General features: G+C 35.0%; 1 protein-coding gene across 1 annotated transcript in view; it reads left to right on the top strand.

The window, feature by feature from the left end:
* FAF1 (Fas associated factor 1) overlaps positions 1 to 19,003 on the top strand; it is a gene marked incomplete at its 5' end in the record, with an annotated part of 331,295 nt that overhangs the window by 87,545 nt on the left and 224,747 nt on the right. Inside the window, one exon of the mRNA XM_008057040.1 lies at positions 4,819 to 5,021. Coding sequence (XP_008055231.1) covers positions 4,819 to 5,021 — 203 coding nt within the window. The remainder of the gene's footprint in view (positions 1 to 4,818; positions 5,022 to 19,003) is intronic.

Consider the following 19,003-nt stretch of genomic DNA (forward strand, 5'->3'; position numbering starts at 1 on the left):
AGTATTCCTATTTATTTAAGCATCTGGATTTCTTCTACATTATGCTAGGAAAGTTTGGGTATCTCATCCTCACTAAATGTAGACTCTTTTTTCCCCCTCTTTATTTTATTATTGAGATGTAGGGTACACGTCAAGATTAGGTATGTAAGTAGTCTACATGCAGGTGAAGTTTGGGCCTCCAACTGGTCCTCACTTCCCCTAGTTTAGGATCAGATACTCTTTGTAATCCCATGTGCCCTCCCCCCTCCCTCCCAAATGTAGACTCTGAGACTTTTCATCCAGTTAAGAAACAAGCTATTAGGGTTTAAGCTAACACATTATATTTGGCCCTATCCAAATTCTTTTGGTCAAACACACCTCAAATTTATTTCCGTACCTATTGCTAAGGTTTTGCTGATATAATTTATCAAAATGTTATCATTATTTTTGTAGATGAACAATCTCTCAGTTAAGTCATTATAATTGTTCTCAGTATACCTAGAGCTGATTTTAGAAGCAATAAGGAATGGTGGGTGGTAGGTTTTGAGAATAGGCATCCCCTTTCCAGGTAAGTTGAAAGTACCCTTACCCCTTTCAGGTAAGAGTATTAATAGGGTTTTCAAGCAAGTGGAGGCTAGTTGTCTCAGTCATGGGACAAGGAGCTGTTTCTGCTTGGTGATCAAAATTCTAACCTTCATCTAAGTCCACCCAGCTGTTCTTATTCCATATCGTAGGGTCTCATTCTTTTCAAAACATTACCTCGACTTTCACAAAAGAGACGTAGAAAGTATGTTTATTCAACTTTTTGCTATAATTCTCTAATCTATAAAAGTAAATTTTGGACCCAGTTCTTAGCAGGGTCATACACGTGTTTACAAGAATGTCTAATAGATAAAAATTTTAAAGGGTTTGGATTTGTGTAATATCTCAGATTTTGATGTTGCACATTAATAAATTCTGAACATTTACTTCATTCAGAAAAAAGGAAAAAGTACTCCTAAAAAGGCAATTTTCAAAACTTAGTAGCTGTCATGACTTGAACTGAAAGTTAAAAACTCTCTGTGTCATTTTCTTCCTTAAGTCTCTCAGTCAGAAGCAGCCATTCTTGAGTCCTTGTTGTTGTTTTTATTTGAGTTGGAGTCTCATTCTGTCATCCAGACTGGAGTGCCAGTAGCATGCTCATGGTCACTGCAGCCTCAACCTGCTGGGCTCAGGCAATCCTTCCGCTTCAGCCTTTCAAGTAGCTGGAACTACAGGAGCTTGCCACCACGCCTGGCTAATTTTTTTGATTTATTGTAGAGATGAGGTCTTGTCAAGTTGCCCAGGTTGATCTTGAACCCTTGGACTCAGGCAGTCTTCTCATCTTGACTTCCCAAAGTGCTAGGATTACAGGTTTGAGCCACCACACCCAGCTTCACTGTCATTATTACCACTATAATAATTAAGTCAAATAGTCATTTGGTCTAGTTAGGTACTTGTTTTAATAGCCATAAGTGATAATTTAATAATCATCATGCCAATGCATGGCATGAGGAATTAGCATTTTATTTTCCATTGACAAGGGTCTAGCAGTGAATTGAAGGTCAAGGATGTATAATCAAGTAAATTCCTGAATTCTGTCTTTTAAAGTATGTTTCCTGGGACTCCTTTACTGTATCAAGAGTCAGTAAGGAAAGTGAAACCATACTAGGTATTTTAGCAGAGATAGTTTAATGTAGGATTGGTTACATAGGCAAGGAGAACTCAAAGAGCAAAAAGAGTTAACCTTGATGGAATAACTGCCAGAGGAAGCTACTGCTCTTAGGTTTAGGAACAAAAGTGTTAACAGAACTATGAAGCACATGGGGGACCCCTGAAGCTGGGGTTCAGACTTCTGTGAATGTATACTGTCCAGCTACTGCTGGTATCTAAGGAAATGTTAAGAAGCTGGTTATAAGAGTGTGGAAAAAAGCAGAAGCCTGGAACCTACTTACAGGATGATACTGATGGAAATGTATACAAGCAGGAAAAAGGAAGTCTCTCTTCTCCTCCTAACTACTATTCTCTATATAGTATTTCCTATTGACAGAATCTTACAGTAAGCCATCTGTTAAAAGAAAATGCAGTTTTGCAGAATCCTGGCTCCAACATCATAGAATAGGCTATATGAAAAGGTGAATTTAGAGTCAAGAAACAATAAGTCTGTGACCAGCTTATTTATACTAGCTGTTTTTCTTAGGTTCTGAGAAGTTGTGATAAACTTTAGAGATGTGAAGTGTCATTGCACAGATTCTGTTCATAGATATTTAGGAGCTCACTTTGGATTTCAGCGGTGGCGTTTTTCCCTGCTTTGAACATTTTCTCTGTTTCCATGGTTTCCACAAGACTGTTTTCTTTTAATTTAATAACTAAAAGAGGGGATAGGTTTTTGTCTTGGATCAGTGATTACTGGTAGTAACTGAACTCAGGTGAAATCCGAACTGATTGTTTTCAAACTTTTTTGACTATGAAATCGCTTAAAATCACAAACACAAATATACAAATATATAACAGAATCAAAAGTATTATGGAACAATACTTGGTCCTAACTACTAAGTGACACATGCTGATAATTTCCATTCAGTTCTGTTGTATTCTAATCTTTAAAAGACTGATCACAACCTACTAAATTAACTATATAATCTACAGTTTGATAAACTCTGTTCAGAGCAATAGTGTGAAGAAGGGAAGTAAAAATAAATATTTTTCCTTCTTAATTGTGTGAGTAGTGCTTAACTCAGCATGTTTTTTGTTATTGTTGTTGTTCCTGTACCAGGTTCCTGGTCCTTTGTTTTTTCTTAAATTAAGGGGGAGGAGAAAGATGCTTTAGAGTTGGTCTTGATTTATGGTGGTGGTGAAAGATATATACATTAGTGATCTTGTGACAGAACACACCAAATTCCCTCCCTCCCCTTTTCCTCAGGGAGTAAAAAAGTGACAACACATTTGATAAATAATAATAATTTCTTTACTCATTAGTTTGGTAAATCTCTGAGTGTCTTCTGTGTACAAAATTGTAAGCTCAGGGCTGAGGATACAGCCATTAAAAACACAAATTTGAGCTTTATTTCTGTGGAGCTTATATTCTAGTGGGGGCACAGGTGACAAATGATTAATTATACAACTAATTTATAATTATAGATAGTAGTGGGGTATTAGACCTAGTTTAAGGAAGCAAAATGTGATCTGAGTTGAAAAACATTCAATCTGAGATATGAAGGATGAGCATAATTAGTTAGAAGAACGATAAAAGCAGGGATGAGTTGTGGAGGAAAGAATATTCTTAAAGGGAGTAACCTATGTTCCCCCATGAAATGGAAAGAATTAAGGTGTGAGAAGAAATGAAAGGCTATGTAGCTGTTAGTATGAACAGACACACGCCAGGGCAAGATGAGGATGGGAAGGTAGATGGGATTCAGATCATACAGGGCCTCAGAAACCACAATGAGTATTTATCTCAAGAGCAGAGGGAAGTAATTGAAGGGTTAAGGACAAAATGGTATGAAGATGTTTTTCATTCCAGGGATATTGTGGAATGGAATGCAGGATTGCAAGAGTGTGTACAAAGAAATTAGTTAGGAGGCATTAGTCTGTACTAGAGGTGACTATGGCTTGGACTAGAGAGGCAGCATCAGAGGGTAAAGATGATGACTTATTGAAAGATATTTAGGAGGTAAAATTTAAAGTACGGATTAGATATGGGGGTTGAAAGAGAAGAAGGGACCAAGATGACACCAAGGTTTCTGGCTTGTGTTGCTGATATTTGGAACAACAAGAAGATCAGGCGTGGGGAAACGTTGATGAGTTAAGCTTTGGACATACTGAGTTTGAGATTTTACTAGGCACCAGGTGTTGTGCAAGTATAATTATTGTTCCCATTTTATAAACAAGACATTTTATAAAACAAGGCATTTTATAAATAATACAGGTACTAAGTAGGCAGGGACAAGATTTTAGTTTTTCTTAAGAAGGGAGAGCGGGGCGTGGTGGCTCACACCTGTAATCTGAGTACTTTGGGAAGCTGAATTGTGAGGATTACTTGAGGACAGGAGTTTGAGAACAGCTTGGCCAACATAGTGAGACCCTGTCTCTATTTTTTTTTTAAGAAGGAAGAGATCGGAATATATTTAAATGTTATTCAAAAGAATCTAGACGAGAATGGGATGTCAAACTGAAAAAGAAAGGGATAATCCATAGTATAGAGCTAATGAGAAGATTGCTTTGGATTTTGTGAAGTGATAGGAGAATTTATGTTCCTTTTTTAAAGGAAGGGAGAAAGAGAGTGTACATGTTGCATTAGTTTGTGGATTTGATACTAAGATAAGGAAAATCTCTCTTGATGTGTTTTGTTTTCGTGGCAAGGTAGAAAGATCTCTTTTAAGACTGAGAAATGAGATAGGGAGTATTGAGGTTTAAGGTCAGTGAAGTTTCAAAGTAGTCTTTATGGAAAGTAGAGTTATTGAGTCAAATACTGATTCAGTGAGTAAACAGGAGTGTTTGAAAAAGACACTGTTCTCAATTTAAAGAGTTTAAAATGATGTTTTATCCACATCATAGCAGCAGAAGGTAACAATCTAATTAAATCCTAAATGTTATGATACTGCTAATACATATAGAAAAGCAGGGACAGAGGGAGAGTAATGTGGCCTTTGGTCATTGAGAGTGATTTTTGTAGAGGAAGTAGATTTTAAGTTTGGCCTTGACACCCTGCTAAATAAACTTGATAGGAAGAACAACACAAGCTAAGGATGGAGAGGGTACCTAGTGGTATTCAGTAATGATTTGGCTGATGATAATCTTTATTTTATGTCAACATTTTAGTGAATATGGAGGTGAGACCATACCAGGACCTGCATTTAATCCAGCAAGTCATCCAACTCCAGCTCCTACCCCTTCTTCTTCGGCTTTTCGACCTGTAATGCCATCCAGGCAGATTGTAGAAAGGCAACCTCGGATGCTGGACTTCAGGGTTGAGTACAGAGACAGAAATGTTGATGTGGTACTTGAAGACAGCTGTACTGTTGGTAAGGTTTTTCTGACCATAAAGCCTTCACAAATAAATAATTCATCAGGGTAAACGTTGTTTATGTTTTTTCTTTTGAGTTGACTGCCAGCAAGAAGGGAAAAAGGCACACTGAAACTGGTAACTTTCCCATATGTATTATTGTACTATATTTTTAAATAGTGTGTTGAGATTGAGGTAAGTTTGAGAATAATTTTTTTTGTTCTATATAATGGTATATGATGCTGTTCAGGACTGATGCAACTCAAACATCTAGAAGCTTCAAAAAATACTCTAAGTATATTGCATATCAGACTTTTCAACTGAAGCTCACTCATTTTTCATATTGTGTGTCTTAGTCCATGTTGTGCTGCTATAACAGTATACCTGAGACTGGGTCATCTACAAAGAATAGTATTTAATTTTCTCACATTTCTAGAGACTTCGAAGTCCAAGATCAAGGTGCCAGCAGGTTCGGTGTCCAGGGAGGGCTGCTCTCTGCTTCTAGTATAGCTCCTTGATTCATCCTCCTGAGGGGAGGATCATTGGAGGGGGGGATCATTGTGTCCTCACGTGACAGAAGGCAGGAGGGCAAAAGGGACGACAAACTCTCTCCATCAAGCCCTTTATAAGGTTACCTAGTCCCATTCATTAGGGCAGAACCCTCATGGCCTGATTACGTCTTGAAAGCTCTGCATCTTCGTACTATCACAGTAGCAACACTTGAATTTTGGAGGGGACACAATCAAATCATGACACTCTGGTTAATGAGAAGTCAGACATTAGACATGTTTCCATCACTGTTTTTCTCTGTCAGTTGAAAAAAATGCTATCCTATCAAAGGGAACTCAAAATACATGCCTGCCATTTTTGGAAAAAGTTTACCAAGTTATTGTAGTTTAACAATGTTGAACTCATATTTCATGCAGAATATTTGAGCCACTTTCATTGTAGAACCACAGCTTTTATTAGTTTCTATTTTAATATAGTTTTGCCTTAAATCTAAATTTCCAGATATTTCTGAAAATTTCCCTTTGTTTCTTTTGGTGGAGATTATTTCCTAATTTTATTAATTGAGCCTTGTAAAGCAGGGCTGTTCAATGAGTGATCGATCATTCCTATTTACTAATTAGATTATGGTATTCCTTTTCTTAAAACCATTCAGAAGCTTTCTTTAGAGTTTCGGATAAAATTCAAATCTTTCTTTGGGAGGCCAAGATGAGAGGATTGCCTGAGCCCAGGAGTTTGAGTCCAGCCTAGACAATATGGCGAGACCTCGTCTCTACAATAATAAAAAAATTAGCCAGACTTGGTGATGTGTGCCTATGGTCCCAGCTACTTGGGAGGCTGAGGCAGAAGGATCACTTGAGCCCATGAGGTTGAAGCTGCAGAGGCTATGATTATTCCACTGCATTTCAGATCAGGTAACAGAGTGAGACTCTGACTCTAAATCAATCAGTCCAGATCTTTAAATGGTCTGTTTAAGTCCCTGCTTGATTAAGCTTCTGCCTGCATCTCTAGTTTCATCTTTTACCACTCTTTCTAGTTCACTATGCCTATGCCATAATGGACTTCTTACTTTCTTTTTTTCTTTTTCTTTTTGAGTTGGAATCTCACTCTGTCACCCAGGCTGGAGTGAGTGGCACACTCATGGCCACCCCAGCATCGTCCTGTTGGGGTCGACCTGCTGGGCTCCCGCGATCTTTCTGCCTCAGCTTTCCAGATAGCTGGAACTACAGGCGCGTGCTATCGCATCTGGCTAATTTTTATTTATTTATTTATTGTAGAGACGAGATCTCGCCAAGTTGCCTGGTCTCAAACTGTGGGCTCATGCAATCCACTGACCTCGGCTTCCCAAAGTGCTGGGATTACAGTCTGAGCCCCACTGAATAGGTTATTTTCCCACTGTAGGCCTTTGTGCTTGTCTCTTCTTCCTAGATTCTTTTCTCTGTGCCCATTTACGTGCCCCTAAATATTCTCCTGTACATTCTTGTTTTTCATTTTTAAAAAATGTGGAAAAAAATACATAACATGAAATTTAACCTCTCAATAAATTTTTAAGTGTACGGTGGTACAGGATTGTTAGCTATATGCACTTTTTCATCTTGCAAAACTTAAACTCTATAACCGTTGGACAGCAGATCTCCATTTTTCCTTCCTTCAGTCCCCTAGCAAACATCATTGTACCTTCTAATAAGTTTGATTATTTGACCTCTTAGAAATGGAATCATGCAGTGTTTGTCCTGTGACTGGCTTATGTCCTTAACACTTACACATGTTGCAGCATATGACAGAATTTTTTTCTTTTTTGAGGCCAAATAATATTCCATTGTATGAATTTACCACATTTCCTTTATCCATTCATCTGTTGACGGACATTTTGGTTCTTTCTACCCCATGGTTATTGTGAATAATGCTGCAATGAATATGGAGTATGAATATTTCATATAAATCATGTTTGCAATTCTGTTGGCAATAGTCTGAAAGTGAAATTGCTGGTCAGATGGTAATTCTGTTTTTAAGTTTTTGAGAAACCTCTATACTGTTTTCCATAGCGACTGCATCATTTTACAATTTAGCTGCCATCCTCACCAACATATATCATTTATAATGACTGTCCTCTCATTGTAGGCTTGATTTACATTTCCCTGATTAGTGATATTGAGCATCTTTTCATATACCTGTTGATCATTTGTTTGTCTTACTTGGAGAAATGTCTATTCAAGTCCTTTGCCCATTTAAAAAATGATTTGCTTGATACTTTGTTGTTGAGTTGAAGGAGTCTTTCTATACCTTGTATATTAACCCCTTATCAGTTAGTTATATGGTTTGCATATATTTTCTCTCATTCTGTAGGTTGTCTTTGCACTTTGTTGTTTTCTTTTCTGTGTAGGAGCTTTTTAACTTGATAAAATCTCACTTGTCTATTTTTGCTTTTGTTGCCTGTGCTTTTCGGGTCAGTTTCAAGAAACCAATACTAAGATCAATGTTACGAAGCATTTCTTTGCTTTCTTCTAGGCGTTTTATACTTTCAGGTATATATTTAAGTTGTTTTTTTTTTTTTTTTTTTGGAGTTGGAGTCTCACTCTGTCGCCCAGACTGGAGTGCAGTGGCCGCTCCTGGCCACTGTAGGCTCTACCTGCTGGGCTCCTGCGATCCGTCTGCCTCAGCCTTCCGAGTAGCCAGAATTACAGGCGCGCGCTACCCTGCCCGGCTGATTTTTTAAAAATTTATTTATTGTAGGGATGAGGTCTTGCTGCCCAGGTGGGTTTCAAACCCGCGGGCTCAGGCAATCCACTCACCTCAGCCTCGCAAAGGCGCAGGATTACAGACTGAGCCACCAAACCCGGCTTAAGTTTTTAATTCACACAATACAAAGAAGTGATTTTGTGTATATTATAAGGATTCAATTTTATTCTTTGTATGGGGATATCCAATTTTCCCAGCACCATTTGTTGAATAAACTCTCTCTATATATATCTCGGCTCTCTATTCTGTTCCATTAGTCTGTGTATCTATCTTTCTTTATGCCACTTCCAAACTGTACTGATTGCTCTAACTTTGTAATATGTTTTGAAGTTATGAATTGTGAAGCCTCCAGTTTTATTATTCTGTCTCAAGATTGTTTTGGCTGTTTGAAGTCATTTGTTAATTTTAGGATTGTTTTGCAAAAAATACTGTTGGGATTTTGATAGGGTTTGCACTGAATCTGTAGATTGCTTTGGATAGAATGGACATTTTAACAATATTAAGTCTTTCAGTCCATGAACATGGGAAACTTTTCCATTTAGTTGTGCCTTCTTTAATTTCTGCAATGTTTTGTAGTTTTCAATATACAAGTCTTATGTCTCCTTTATTAACGTGATGTGTAAGCATTTTATTTTTTTGAAGCTAATGTAAATGAGATTGTTTTCTTAATTTCCTTTTCAGATTGTTCAATGTTAGTATATGGAAATGCAACTAATATTTGCATGTTGATTTTTGTATCTTAAATTTGTTTATTAGCTCTAACAACTTTTTTTTTTTTTTAAGAATCCTTAGTGTTTTCTACATAAAAGATAATATTGCTGTAAACAAAGATAGTTTTGCTTCTTTCCAATTTGGATGCCTTTAATTAATTAATTAATTAATTTCCTTCCTTTTATCCCCCTCAATTGTTTTAGCTAGGTTTACATATGTTGAATAGAAGTGGCAAGAGTGAGTATCCTAGCCTTGTTACTGATGTTAGAGGAAAAGCTTTCAGTTTTTAACCCTTGAATATGTTATTAACTGTGGTTTTTTTCAAATATGGCTTTTACTATGTTTAGGAAATTTCCTTCTATTTCTACTTTGTTCAGCATTTTTATTATGAAAGGATGTAAATTTTGTTAAATGTTTTTCTGTATCTATTGAAGTGATCAGGTCATTCTGTGAATGTGGTGTATCACATTGATTTCATATATTGAACCATCCTTATATCCAGGGGATAAATCTCACTTGTCCATGGTGTATGATCCTTTTAATGTGTTGTTGAATTCAGTTTTGCTAAAACTTTGTTGGGGATTTTTGCATCTGTATTCATCAGGGATTATTGTATGCTTGTTTTCCTGTTATAGTGTCTTTGTCTAGCTTTGGTATCAGGGTAATACTGACCTTATACATTGAGTTAGGAAGTATTGACTTCTCTTTAACTTTTTGGAAGAGTTTGAGAAAGGTTGACAGTAATTCTTCTTTAAATGTTTGCTAGCATTCTTGAGTTAAACCATCTGGTCCTGGGTGTTTCATTGTTTGGAGATTTTTAAAAAATTACTAATTCAGTTTCATACTAGTTATATGTCTGTGCAGATTTTCTGTTTCTTCATGATGTAGTCTTGGTAGGTTGTATGTTTCTAGGAATGTATCCATTTCTTCTAGGTTATCTAATTTGTTGGCATACAATTAATTGTTCATAGTACTTTCATAATGATTTTTACTTTTGTGACATCAGTTGTAATGTCTCTTCTTTCACTTCTAGTTTTATTTGAGTCTCTCTTTTTTATTCTAAATAAAGATTGGTAAATTTTGTTGATCTTTTCAAAAAAACCAACCCCTAGTTTTGTTGATTTTTTTGGTCCCTATTATTTCTCTAGTCTCTATTTCAATTATTTCTGATTTCCTTCTTTATGCTAACTTTGATCTTTGTGTTTTGCAAATTTCTGGAGGGATAGAGTTAGCTTGTTTATTTGGTACCTTTTTTAGTGTAAGCATTTATATCTATAAACTTTCCTTTTAGTACTGCTTTCTGCTTTTTTGCTGCATGCCATAATGTTTTTGTTTTAAGTTATCTCAAGAGATTTTCTAATTTCTCTTTTGATTTCTAGTTTGAACCATTGGTTGTTTAATTTAAACATGGAGTTGTGCGTCACTTTATGAAGGGGATATGTTCTAAAAAATGCATCTTTAGGAGATTTTGTGGTTGTGCAACCGTCATAGAGTGTACTTACACAAACCTAGATGTTATAGCCTGCGACATATATAGGCTATATGGTATAGCCTATTGCTCCTAGGTTTCATACCTAGAAAGTATGTTACTGTACTAAATACTGTAAACAACTGTAACACAATGGTATTTGTATATCTTAACATATCTAAACATACAAAAGGTATAGTAAAAATACAGTATAAACAGTAACACTTTAATAGGACACTTAACCATGAATGGAGCTTGCAGGACTAGAAATTGCTCTGGGAGAGTCAATGAGAGAGTGGTAAATGAATGGCAATACCTAGGTCATTACTTGTACACTATTGTAGACTTTATAAACACTATACATCTAGGTTGCACTGTTTATAAAAAAATTTTTCTTTCTTCAGTAATAAATTAACCTTAGTTTACTGTAACATTTTTACTTTGCAAACTTTAAAACTTGTAAAACTTTTTGACTCTGTGTAATAACACTTTGCTGAAAGCAAACACATTATACAGCTGTACAAAAATTTTTCTTTATATCCTTATTCTATAAACTTTTAAATTTTTAATTATCATTTTTTGTTTACCTTTTATACTTTTTGTTATAAACTAAGACACAACACACACTTTAGCCTAGGCTCCCACTGGAAGATCTTCCTATGTAGTAATACCCCTGTGATAACAATGCTTTTTGGAATATTTTCTGAAGGACCTGCCTGAGGCTCTTTAATAGTTAACTTTTTTTTAATAAGTAGAAAAAGTACACTTAAAAATAACAGTAAAAAGTAAAGTATAGTAAATACATAGTTGTTTACTATTATTATCAAGTACCATGTACGATACATAATTGTGTGTGATATACTTTTATACAACTGACAGTGCAGTAGATTTGTTTATATCAGCATCACCAGAAACATGAGTAGTGTGTTGTGCTACACTGGAACAACAATTACAGTGTTGCTAGGTGGTAGGAATTCTTCAGCTCCATTATATCTTATGGGATTACCTTCTAGTATACAGTCTGTGGTTGACTGAAATGTTGTGAGGTATATAACTGTATTTGTAAGTTTTCCTTCTGTTACAGTTTTTTAAAAAGATTTTTGCCTCATTCCATTGTGGTTGGAAGCAACATCTGGTATGATTTCAGTCTTCTTAAATTTGCTGAGTCTTATTTTGCGGCATAATATATGCTATATCCTATAGGATATTCTTTGTGCACTTGAGAAGAGTATATATTCTGCTATTGGAGAGTGGATGTTCAGTATATGTCTGTTAGGGCTATTTGGTAGATAGCATTGTTTATGTCTTTGGTTTCCATATTAATCTTCTGTTCGGATGTTGTGTTCATTATTGAAAGCAAGACATTAAAATCCCTCACTAGCTGAATGTGGTGGCTCACGCCTATAATCCCAGCACTTTGGGAGGCAAAGGTGAGCAGATTACTTGAGCCCAGGAGTTCAAGACCAGCCTGGGCAGCATAGCGAGACCTTGTCTCTGCAGAAAATTAGCCAGGTGTGTGGTAGTGCTCACGTGTAGTACCAGCTACTTGGAAGGCTGAGGAAGAAGGATTGCCAGAGCCCAGCAGTTCGAGGCTGTAGTAGCTGGGATTGTCTCACTGCATCCAGCCTGGGTGAAAGAGTGAGACTCCAACTCAGAAAACCCCACCAATATAAGAAAACCTTCATTATAATTATATTGGTGTCTGTCTCTTTCTTCAATTTTGTCAATATTTGCTTCATATATTTGGGTACTTCTACTTTGGATGCGTATGTATTTGTGATTGTTATATCTTCCTAGTGAATTGACCATTCTGTATATCATTATATAATATCTTTTTTTGTCTCCTTTGGCAGTTTTGATTTAAAGTTTATTTTGTTTGATATAAATATGGCGACCCCTATAGTCTTTTCATTACCATTTTCATGGAAAATTTTCTTACCCTTTTATTTTTAGATTTCATGTGACTATACGTAAACATTTTATAAATATAAATTGAGTCTCTTATAAACAGTATATAGTTGGATCTTGTTTTTATGGCCATTCAGCTACTCTGTCTTTTGATTGGGAAGTTAAATCGAGTTAAATTTAAAGCAATTACTGATAGGAAAGAACTTACTGTCAGCATCCTATTAATTGTTTTCTGTCTGTCTTGTAGTTTTTTTCTCCTCTTTCTCCTCTCTTACTGCCTTCCTCTGTGTTATTTTTGTAGTGATATGTTTTGATTTCTTTTTTTTTTAAGAGACAGAGTCTTGCTATGTTGCCCAGGCCAGTCTCAAACTCCTGGACTCAAGCAATCCTTCCGCCTCAGCCTTTCAAGAAACTGGGTATATAGGCACATACCACTGCACCTGGCTTCTTTTTAATTTTTAAAAAATGTGTCATCTATAAGTATTTTATTTTTGGTTACCATAAGACTTTCATAGACATCTTAAATGTATCTGTTTTAAGTTACATACAAATGCTCTTATTTCTCCCTTCTTTAGTTTATGTTATATTAAATTACATCTTTTTATATTATGTATCCATTTATATATTTTATCGTTATAATATTTTGCCATCTATATGTTTTATGTAATAATGTATACATTCATATATATTTTATAGTATCAGAAGAAAAGATTCTTTTCATACTATTACTGCTCATTGACAATGCAGTTGATTGCCCAAGAACTCTGGTAGAGCTTTGTTGGAAATGTACAAAGAGATGAATATTGTTTGCATGCATGTTAATACAATATTCCTTCTACAACCCAGGGATCACAGAGTAATTTCAATTTTCAAATCTTACTATTTGAAAAATACATTTCGTAAGGCTATATCTTTTATAGACAGTGGTTTCTCTGGTGGATCTAGGCAATGTACATTGAAAACATTCTAGAAAGGATTCACCATTCTAAATGTTATTAAGAACATTCACGATTCATGGGAGGAGGTCAAAATATCAACACTAACAGGATTTTGGAAGAAGTTGATTTTATCTCTTGGATGACTTTGAGAGGTTCAAGACTTCATTGGAGGAATTAACTACAGATGTAGTGGAAATAGCAAGAGAACTAGAATTAGAAGTGGAGCCTGAATATGTGACAAATTACTGCAATATCACAATAAAACTTGAATGCATGAGGAGTTGCTTCTTACAGATGAACAAAGAAAGTGGTTTCTTGAGATGGAATCTACTCTTGAGAAGATCCTGTGAACATGGTTTGAAATGACAACCAAGGATTTAGAACATGACAAACTTAGTTAATAAAGCAGTGGCAGGGTTTGGCAGGATTAACTTCAGTTTTGAAAGAAGTTCTACTGTGGGTAAAACGGTATCAAATAGCAACACATGCTACAGAGAAATATTTTGTGAAAAGAAGAATCTATCGATGTGGCAAATGGCACTGTTGCCTTATTTTAAGAAATTGTCACAGCCATCTCAGCCTTCAGCAACTACCACCCTGATCAGTCAGCAGCCATCAACATCATGGAAGACCCTCCACCAGAAAACGCTGAGGGCTCAGTTGGTCATTAGCATTTCTTAGCAATAAAGCATGTTAAATTAAGACATGTGCTTGTTCTTTTAGACATATGCTATTGCACACTTAATAGACTAAAGTATAGTGTAACATAACTTACATGCACTGGGAAACCAACAAATTCATATGACTTGATTTATTGTGATATGTCCTTTATTGTGGTGATCTGGAATCAAATCTGTGGTATCACTGCAGTATATGCCTGTACATTCTATACATAATATGAGGACTGTTAGAGTTCCTAAACCTTTTCTTGTTTTTAAAAGAAAAATATTTATTAATATTGAAAGTAGTATTTTTAGCTAATACAGAACAGTCAGAAAAATGAGGTGAAATGAAAACAAAGCAAAATAATACAAAGTCTGATTGATGCCTTCTATGATGTGCAGTAGTCTAGCTAGAACTGAACCACACATTTTAGTATTTTTAGCTAATACAGAAAAGTCAGAAAAATGAGGTGAAATGAAAACAAAGCAAAATAATACAAAGTCTGATTGATGCCTTCTATGATGTGCAGCAGTCTAGCTAGAACTGAACCACACATTTGCCCTCAAATTTTCAGATAGCTATTCTGAAAGAGAAATACATTTCCTTATTGTATTTTAATCCTATTTTAAAAGTAAAAGCAGACCAGTTACTCAGAAAAATAGCAAGTTTATCTGACCATGGATAATAAAGACATTTCTTTGAAATGTCCTCAGAGAGAGTGCATCCTGCAAGTTTAATTTTTTGTAATTAGCCCCAATTTGTGTGTCTTGCTACTTATCTAGCATGTAGCCAACCTTGGATTTAACCTCGGAATTATCTATTTCTAAAGCTCACAGCCTTTTCCTTGCTCAATTTACCATGGTCTTTTAAAAATCAGTTTTAAGAATTAAGATATAATTTACATACAGTATAGTTAGCCCTTGAACAACATGGATTTGGACTGTGCGGATCTACTTATATATATGGATTTTTTTTCATCTCTACCATCTATGAGACAGGAAGACCAACCTCTCCTCTTCCTTCTCTTTGGCCTACTTAACTTGAAGACAACAGGGATAAATACCTTTCTGATTATTCACTTCAACTTAATGAATAGTATATATATTTTTTCTCTTCATGATTTTCTTAGTAACATAACATACAAAATACGTGTAATAGACTGTTTATGTTATCAATAAAGTTTTCAGTCAATCATAGGCTATGAGAAGTTAAGTTTTTTGGGAGTCAAAAGTTAAACATGAATTTTTAACTGTGTGGTTGGGGTTGACTCCCCAGTCCCCTACTCTTGTTGTTTAAGGATCAGCTATATATAAATCTTAAGTGTACAATTTAATAAATTTTTATATGTATAAATACTCTTGTAACCCATCACTCAGGACCAGATAGAGAATATTTTCTGTACCCCAGAAACCTCCCTTATTTCTCCTTGTGACCATTTGCTGCCCCTTTCCTCAAACCTCTGTTCTGACCCATATCATCTTGGATTGCATATTTCTATTTTTGACCTTCATATAATTGAAATCATACAGCATGCACTTCTTGTTTTTAACTTCTTTTGCTCAATATTATATTATTGAGATACAGTAATTAGTTCATTCTAATTGCCATGCAATATTCTATTATATGAAAATAACATAATTTACCCAATCTACTGGTGATAGGTATTTGGGTTATTTCTATTTTTGTTATTGCTGTTGTTACAAAGCTTCTATGAAACTTCTTGTACTTGTCTTTGGCCTATGCAAGCATTCTTCTTTTGAGCTTAAAGTGGAGCTGCTGCGTCATAGGGTATATATTTGTTTACAGTTAGCAGGTGCAGCAAAACATTTTAATAAAATGGTTGAACCAGAATACACATCCACCATTAGAACAGAGTTCTAGTTGTTTCACATCCTTGCCAACACTTAATCTTGTTAATCTTTTTAATTTTAGCCAGATTCCTGATTCTTTCTGAATTTTGTTTCTTTCTTTTTTCTTAAAATAAATCTGTTTCCAAAGGTCATTCTGAATTTGGACTTTGTAACAGACTGGCAATCTTTTTTAAAAACTTTGTCGCTAACTGCATATTTATTTCAGGTTGATTGTCTAAATTCATCAAATTTTCTTATGCATTGAGGATTCCTCTGGCATAGATGATTAGACCTGAAATTTGCCTTTTTTCTGCCCCTAGTTTAAGGTCTTTCAATGATGATGATGATGATGATGATGGTGATGATTTTTGAGTCAGAATCTTATTCTGTTTCCCAAGCCGAATTGGAGTGGCACAATCATGGTTCATCAGAACCTCAACCTCCTGGTATCAGGCAATCCTTCTGTCTCAGCCTCCCGAGTAGTTGAGAGGATGGGCATGCACCATCACACTAAGCAAATTTTTTGATTATTTTGTAGAGATGGGGTTTCACTATTTTGCCTAGGCTGGTCTTGAACTCCTAGACTCAAGCCATCCTCCTACCTTGGCTTCCCACAGTACTGGGACTACAGGCTTGAGTCACCTCATTCAGCTCTGATTTTGTATTTTTGTATATAATCAAGTCTCATCTATTGATATTTGAAAAATAGTATTATTTTCTTTATAATATTAATTATTCTGAATTGATCATACTTTATTTCTCATGGATTTTCAGTAGTAATAATAAGACATCCTTGGTTTATTACTTGGGAATCACTTAAAAAAAGGTGTGGTGATCTATCACAGAAACAAAGAACAGAGTGCCATATGTTTTCACTCATAAGCAGACTTTGAACAATTATTATAATACTATAAGAAAAGGATGGGCAGTAGTGGGAAACTGTCAGGGGAAGGGGGGGTGGGATTGTCAGTTAAGGGAAACTGCTAGAGGAGGGAGGTGAATATATCATACCTCATCAACAAGGGTGCCTGCATAATCAACATTTGTATGCCTAACCGTAAATTGTACCCCACATCTTTATAGTTAAAAAAAAGAATAAAAAAGGTGTGATTTAGCCTCTGCTTTTTTGTTTAGTGATGAATATTTTTATTATCAGAGGGAGCATATTCAGTGCCATATCAAATCATTCCTTTTAAATTTTAAAATTAGCTCAGATTTTTGTCTATTTTAAGAAAATTTGAATTCAGCTAGCTAGATAGTAAATAAATTTTAGCTGCTGTTATGTTGCATGTGTCTGAATTCATGTAACTGAATATGGTCCCACTTCAAAAGGATCTTTTGTTGGTGGTGATGGTGGACTATTTGGTGTATGCTGGAAGTTCATGGATATTTAATCACTTGAACCACTTTCTCAACTGAGTAAAATCTTCTGCTTATTTCAAGGATGGTAACCAGAAACACTGCTTCTCAATTATATATGTTAATGCTACACTTTAATTCTATCTTAAATGTGGAGACTACTACTATGGAAATATTTTAAAACTATTATAGAAGCATATAAAAGAATTTTCAGAGATCACTTTTTGTAAACTTGCTTTATAATCAATTGTAAAAGCTGACTTGTGCTCAAGTATGATAGTGTAGGAGCAGTCAGGTGGTCATTCTGTTTGGAAACAAATACAATGAAGACAGTTACAGACATATTGTAAACAAAATTTGACTTATTAATTATAAACCAGGTATTGTTATTATATGATATATACCTGCTTCTGCTTTTCTTAGCTGTTTCAGTTGTATTTGTTCTGGATTACAATTATTACCCTGTATGACTTATATGCCATCAAAGAATCATGTCATGTACTTTCTCTGTTTTCACTGTTGATATGTTGGTGAACTTGATAGAATTTTTTTTCTCCTTTCACTGCATTTGATGGAGTAAGTTCTCTGAGTTCTATCATAGTATCACTGAATCTCTCCTTTATTTTCATCCCCTGTATTACAGTTCAAGAATTTCTTTCCTGAATTATATAATTTCCCCAGCTAATTTCTGTATGTTCATATTTTCCATAGTTGTCTTTCAGTGATCTTTCTAAAACACAAATTTCCTCATATGTCTTTCAGTGACTGTTTCCTGTTTTCTCTTTGTTATGTCCTTTTTTGTTTTAATTTTCTAGAAAGCTCCTATTCATCTTTCAAGATCCCATGTAAATATTTTCTATTGTATGAAGTTTTTCCTAACAACTGTGGACATAGTTAAGTTGAATCATCCTCTGTGATTCTATAGCATTTTGTTTATACTTTAAACATAGATTTTAAAAACATCTTACCCTTTCTTTGCATTTCAGGCTTCCTTGTGAATGTTAACTTCTCAAAGTTAGAGTCTTATTCTTCTCTAAATTTTTTATCCTTGTTCAGTATTTGGCACAATAGTACTTGTTGAGGAAATGAATGGCTTAATAAATGAGTCAATGTATATATGTGTGTATATATATTAGTGCATCTCTCACAGGACATTAAAAAAAATACACTCATTAAAGTTTATGGGACCTGCAATATAGTTATTATAGATAACATTTTGATGCTACTGGAATTGGATAAATAGTGATTTTTTTTCTGGAGCTATATACATATAACTATTAAACTGCAAAGAGATGTGCAATCAGGTAATATAACGTTTTCACATTGTTGCCAGGAAGATGCAAGATTTGAAGCAAATCTAAAGGCAGACGTGAACTTTGTATTGGAGTGACACCTAGTGGCTTGACACTGTTTTCTGTGTCCTATTTACTGCAGTTTTGTTTTGTTACCAAAAACCTTCTGAATTTTATTTTCTTATCATGAATAAATTTAAAAAGTATTTAAAGCATTTGTCTTCCTATAAAATACTGTGTAGTGTGAAGGAGTATGATCTCTTTTAGGGTAGGGATTATTGTTTATTATTATGTCTCGAGCAACAGATAAAATCTAATCTACAGGTATTTGTTTAATAAAGTTTGTTGAATCAGTACTGTCAACAAACCTGCTTTGGCTGGACCCCATTCAGCATAGCCTTAGTTTTATTTTTGGAATATAGCAGAAGTATATGTCTGTTATTATTTGAACCATTTGTCTTATTTTTTTCCTGCTTTTAACCTACTTTCTTAAAGCTGCTTTTATTATATTGGATACCATTTTAGTTTAAAAGAATCAGGCTGAATATGGAAAGATTTAAAACATG

The sequence above is a fragment of the Carlito syrichta genome, unplaced genomic scaffold, assembly GCF_000164805.1.
Source record: "Carlito syrichta isolate Samal-C Ts95f unplaced genomic scaffold, Tarsius_syrichta-2.0.1 Scaffold86251, whole genome shotgun sequence".
Taxonomy (NCBI): Eukaryota; Metazoa; Chordata; class Mammalia; order Primates; family Tarsiidae; genus Carlito; species Carlito syrichta.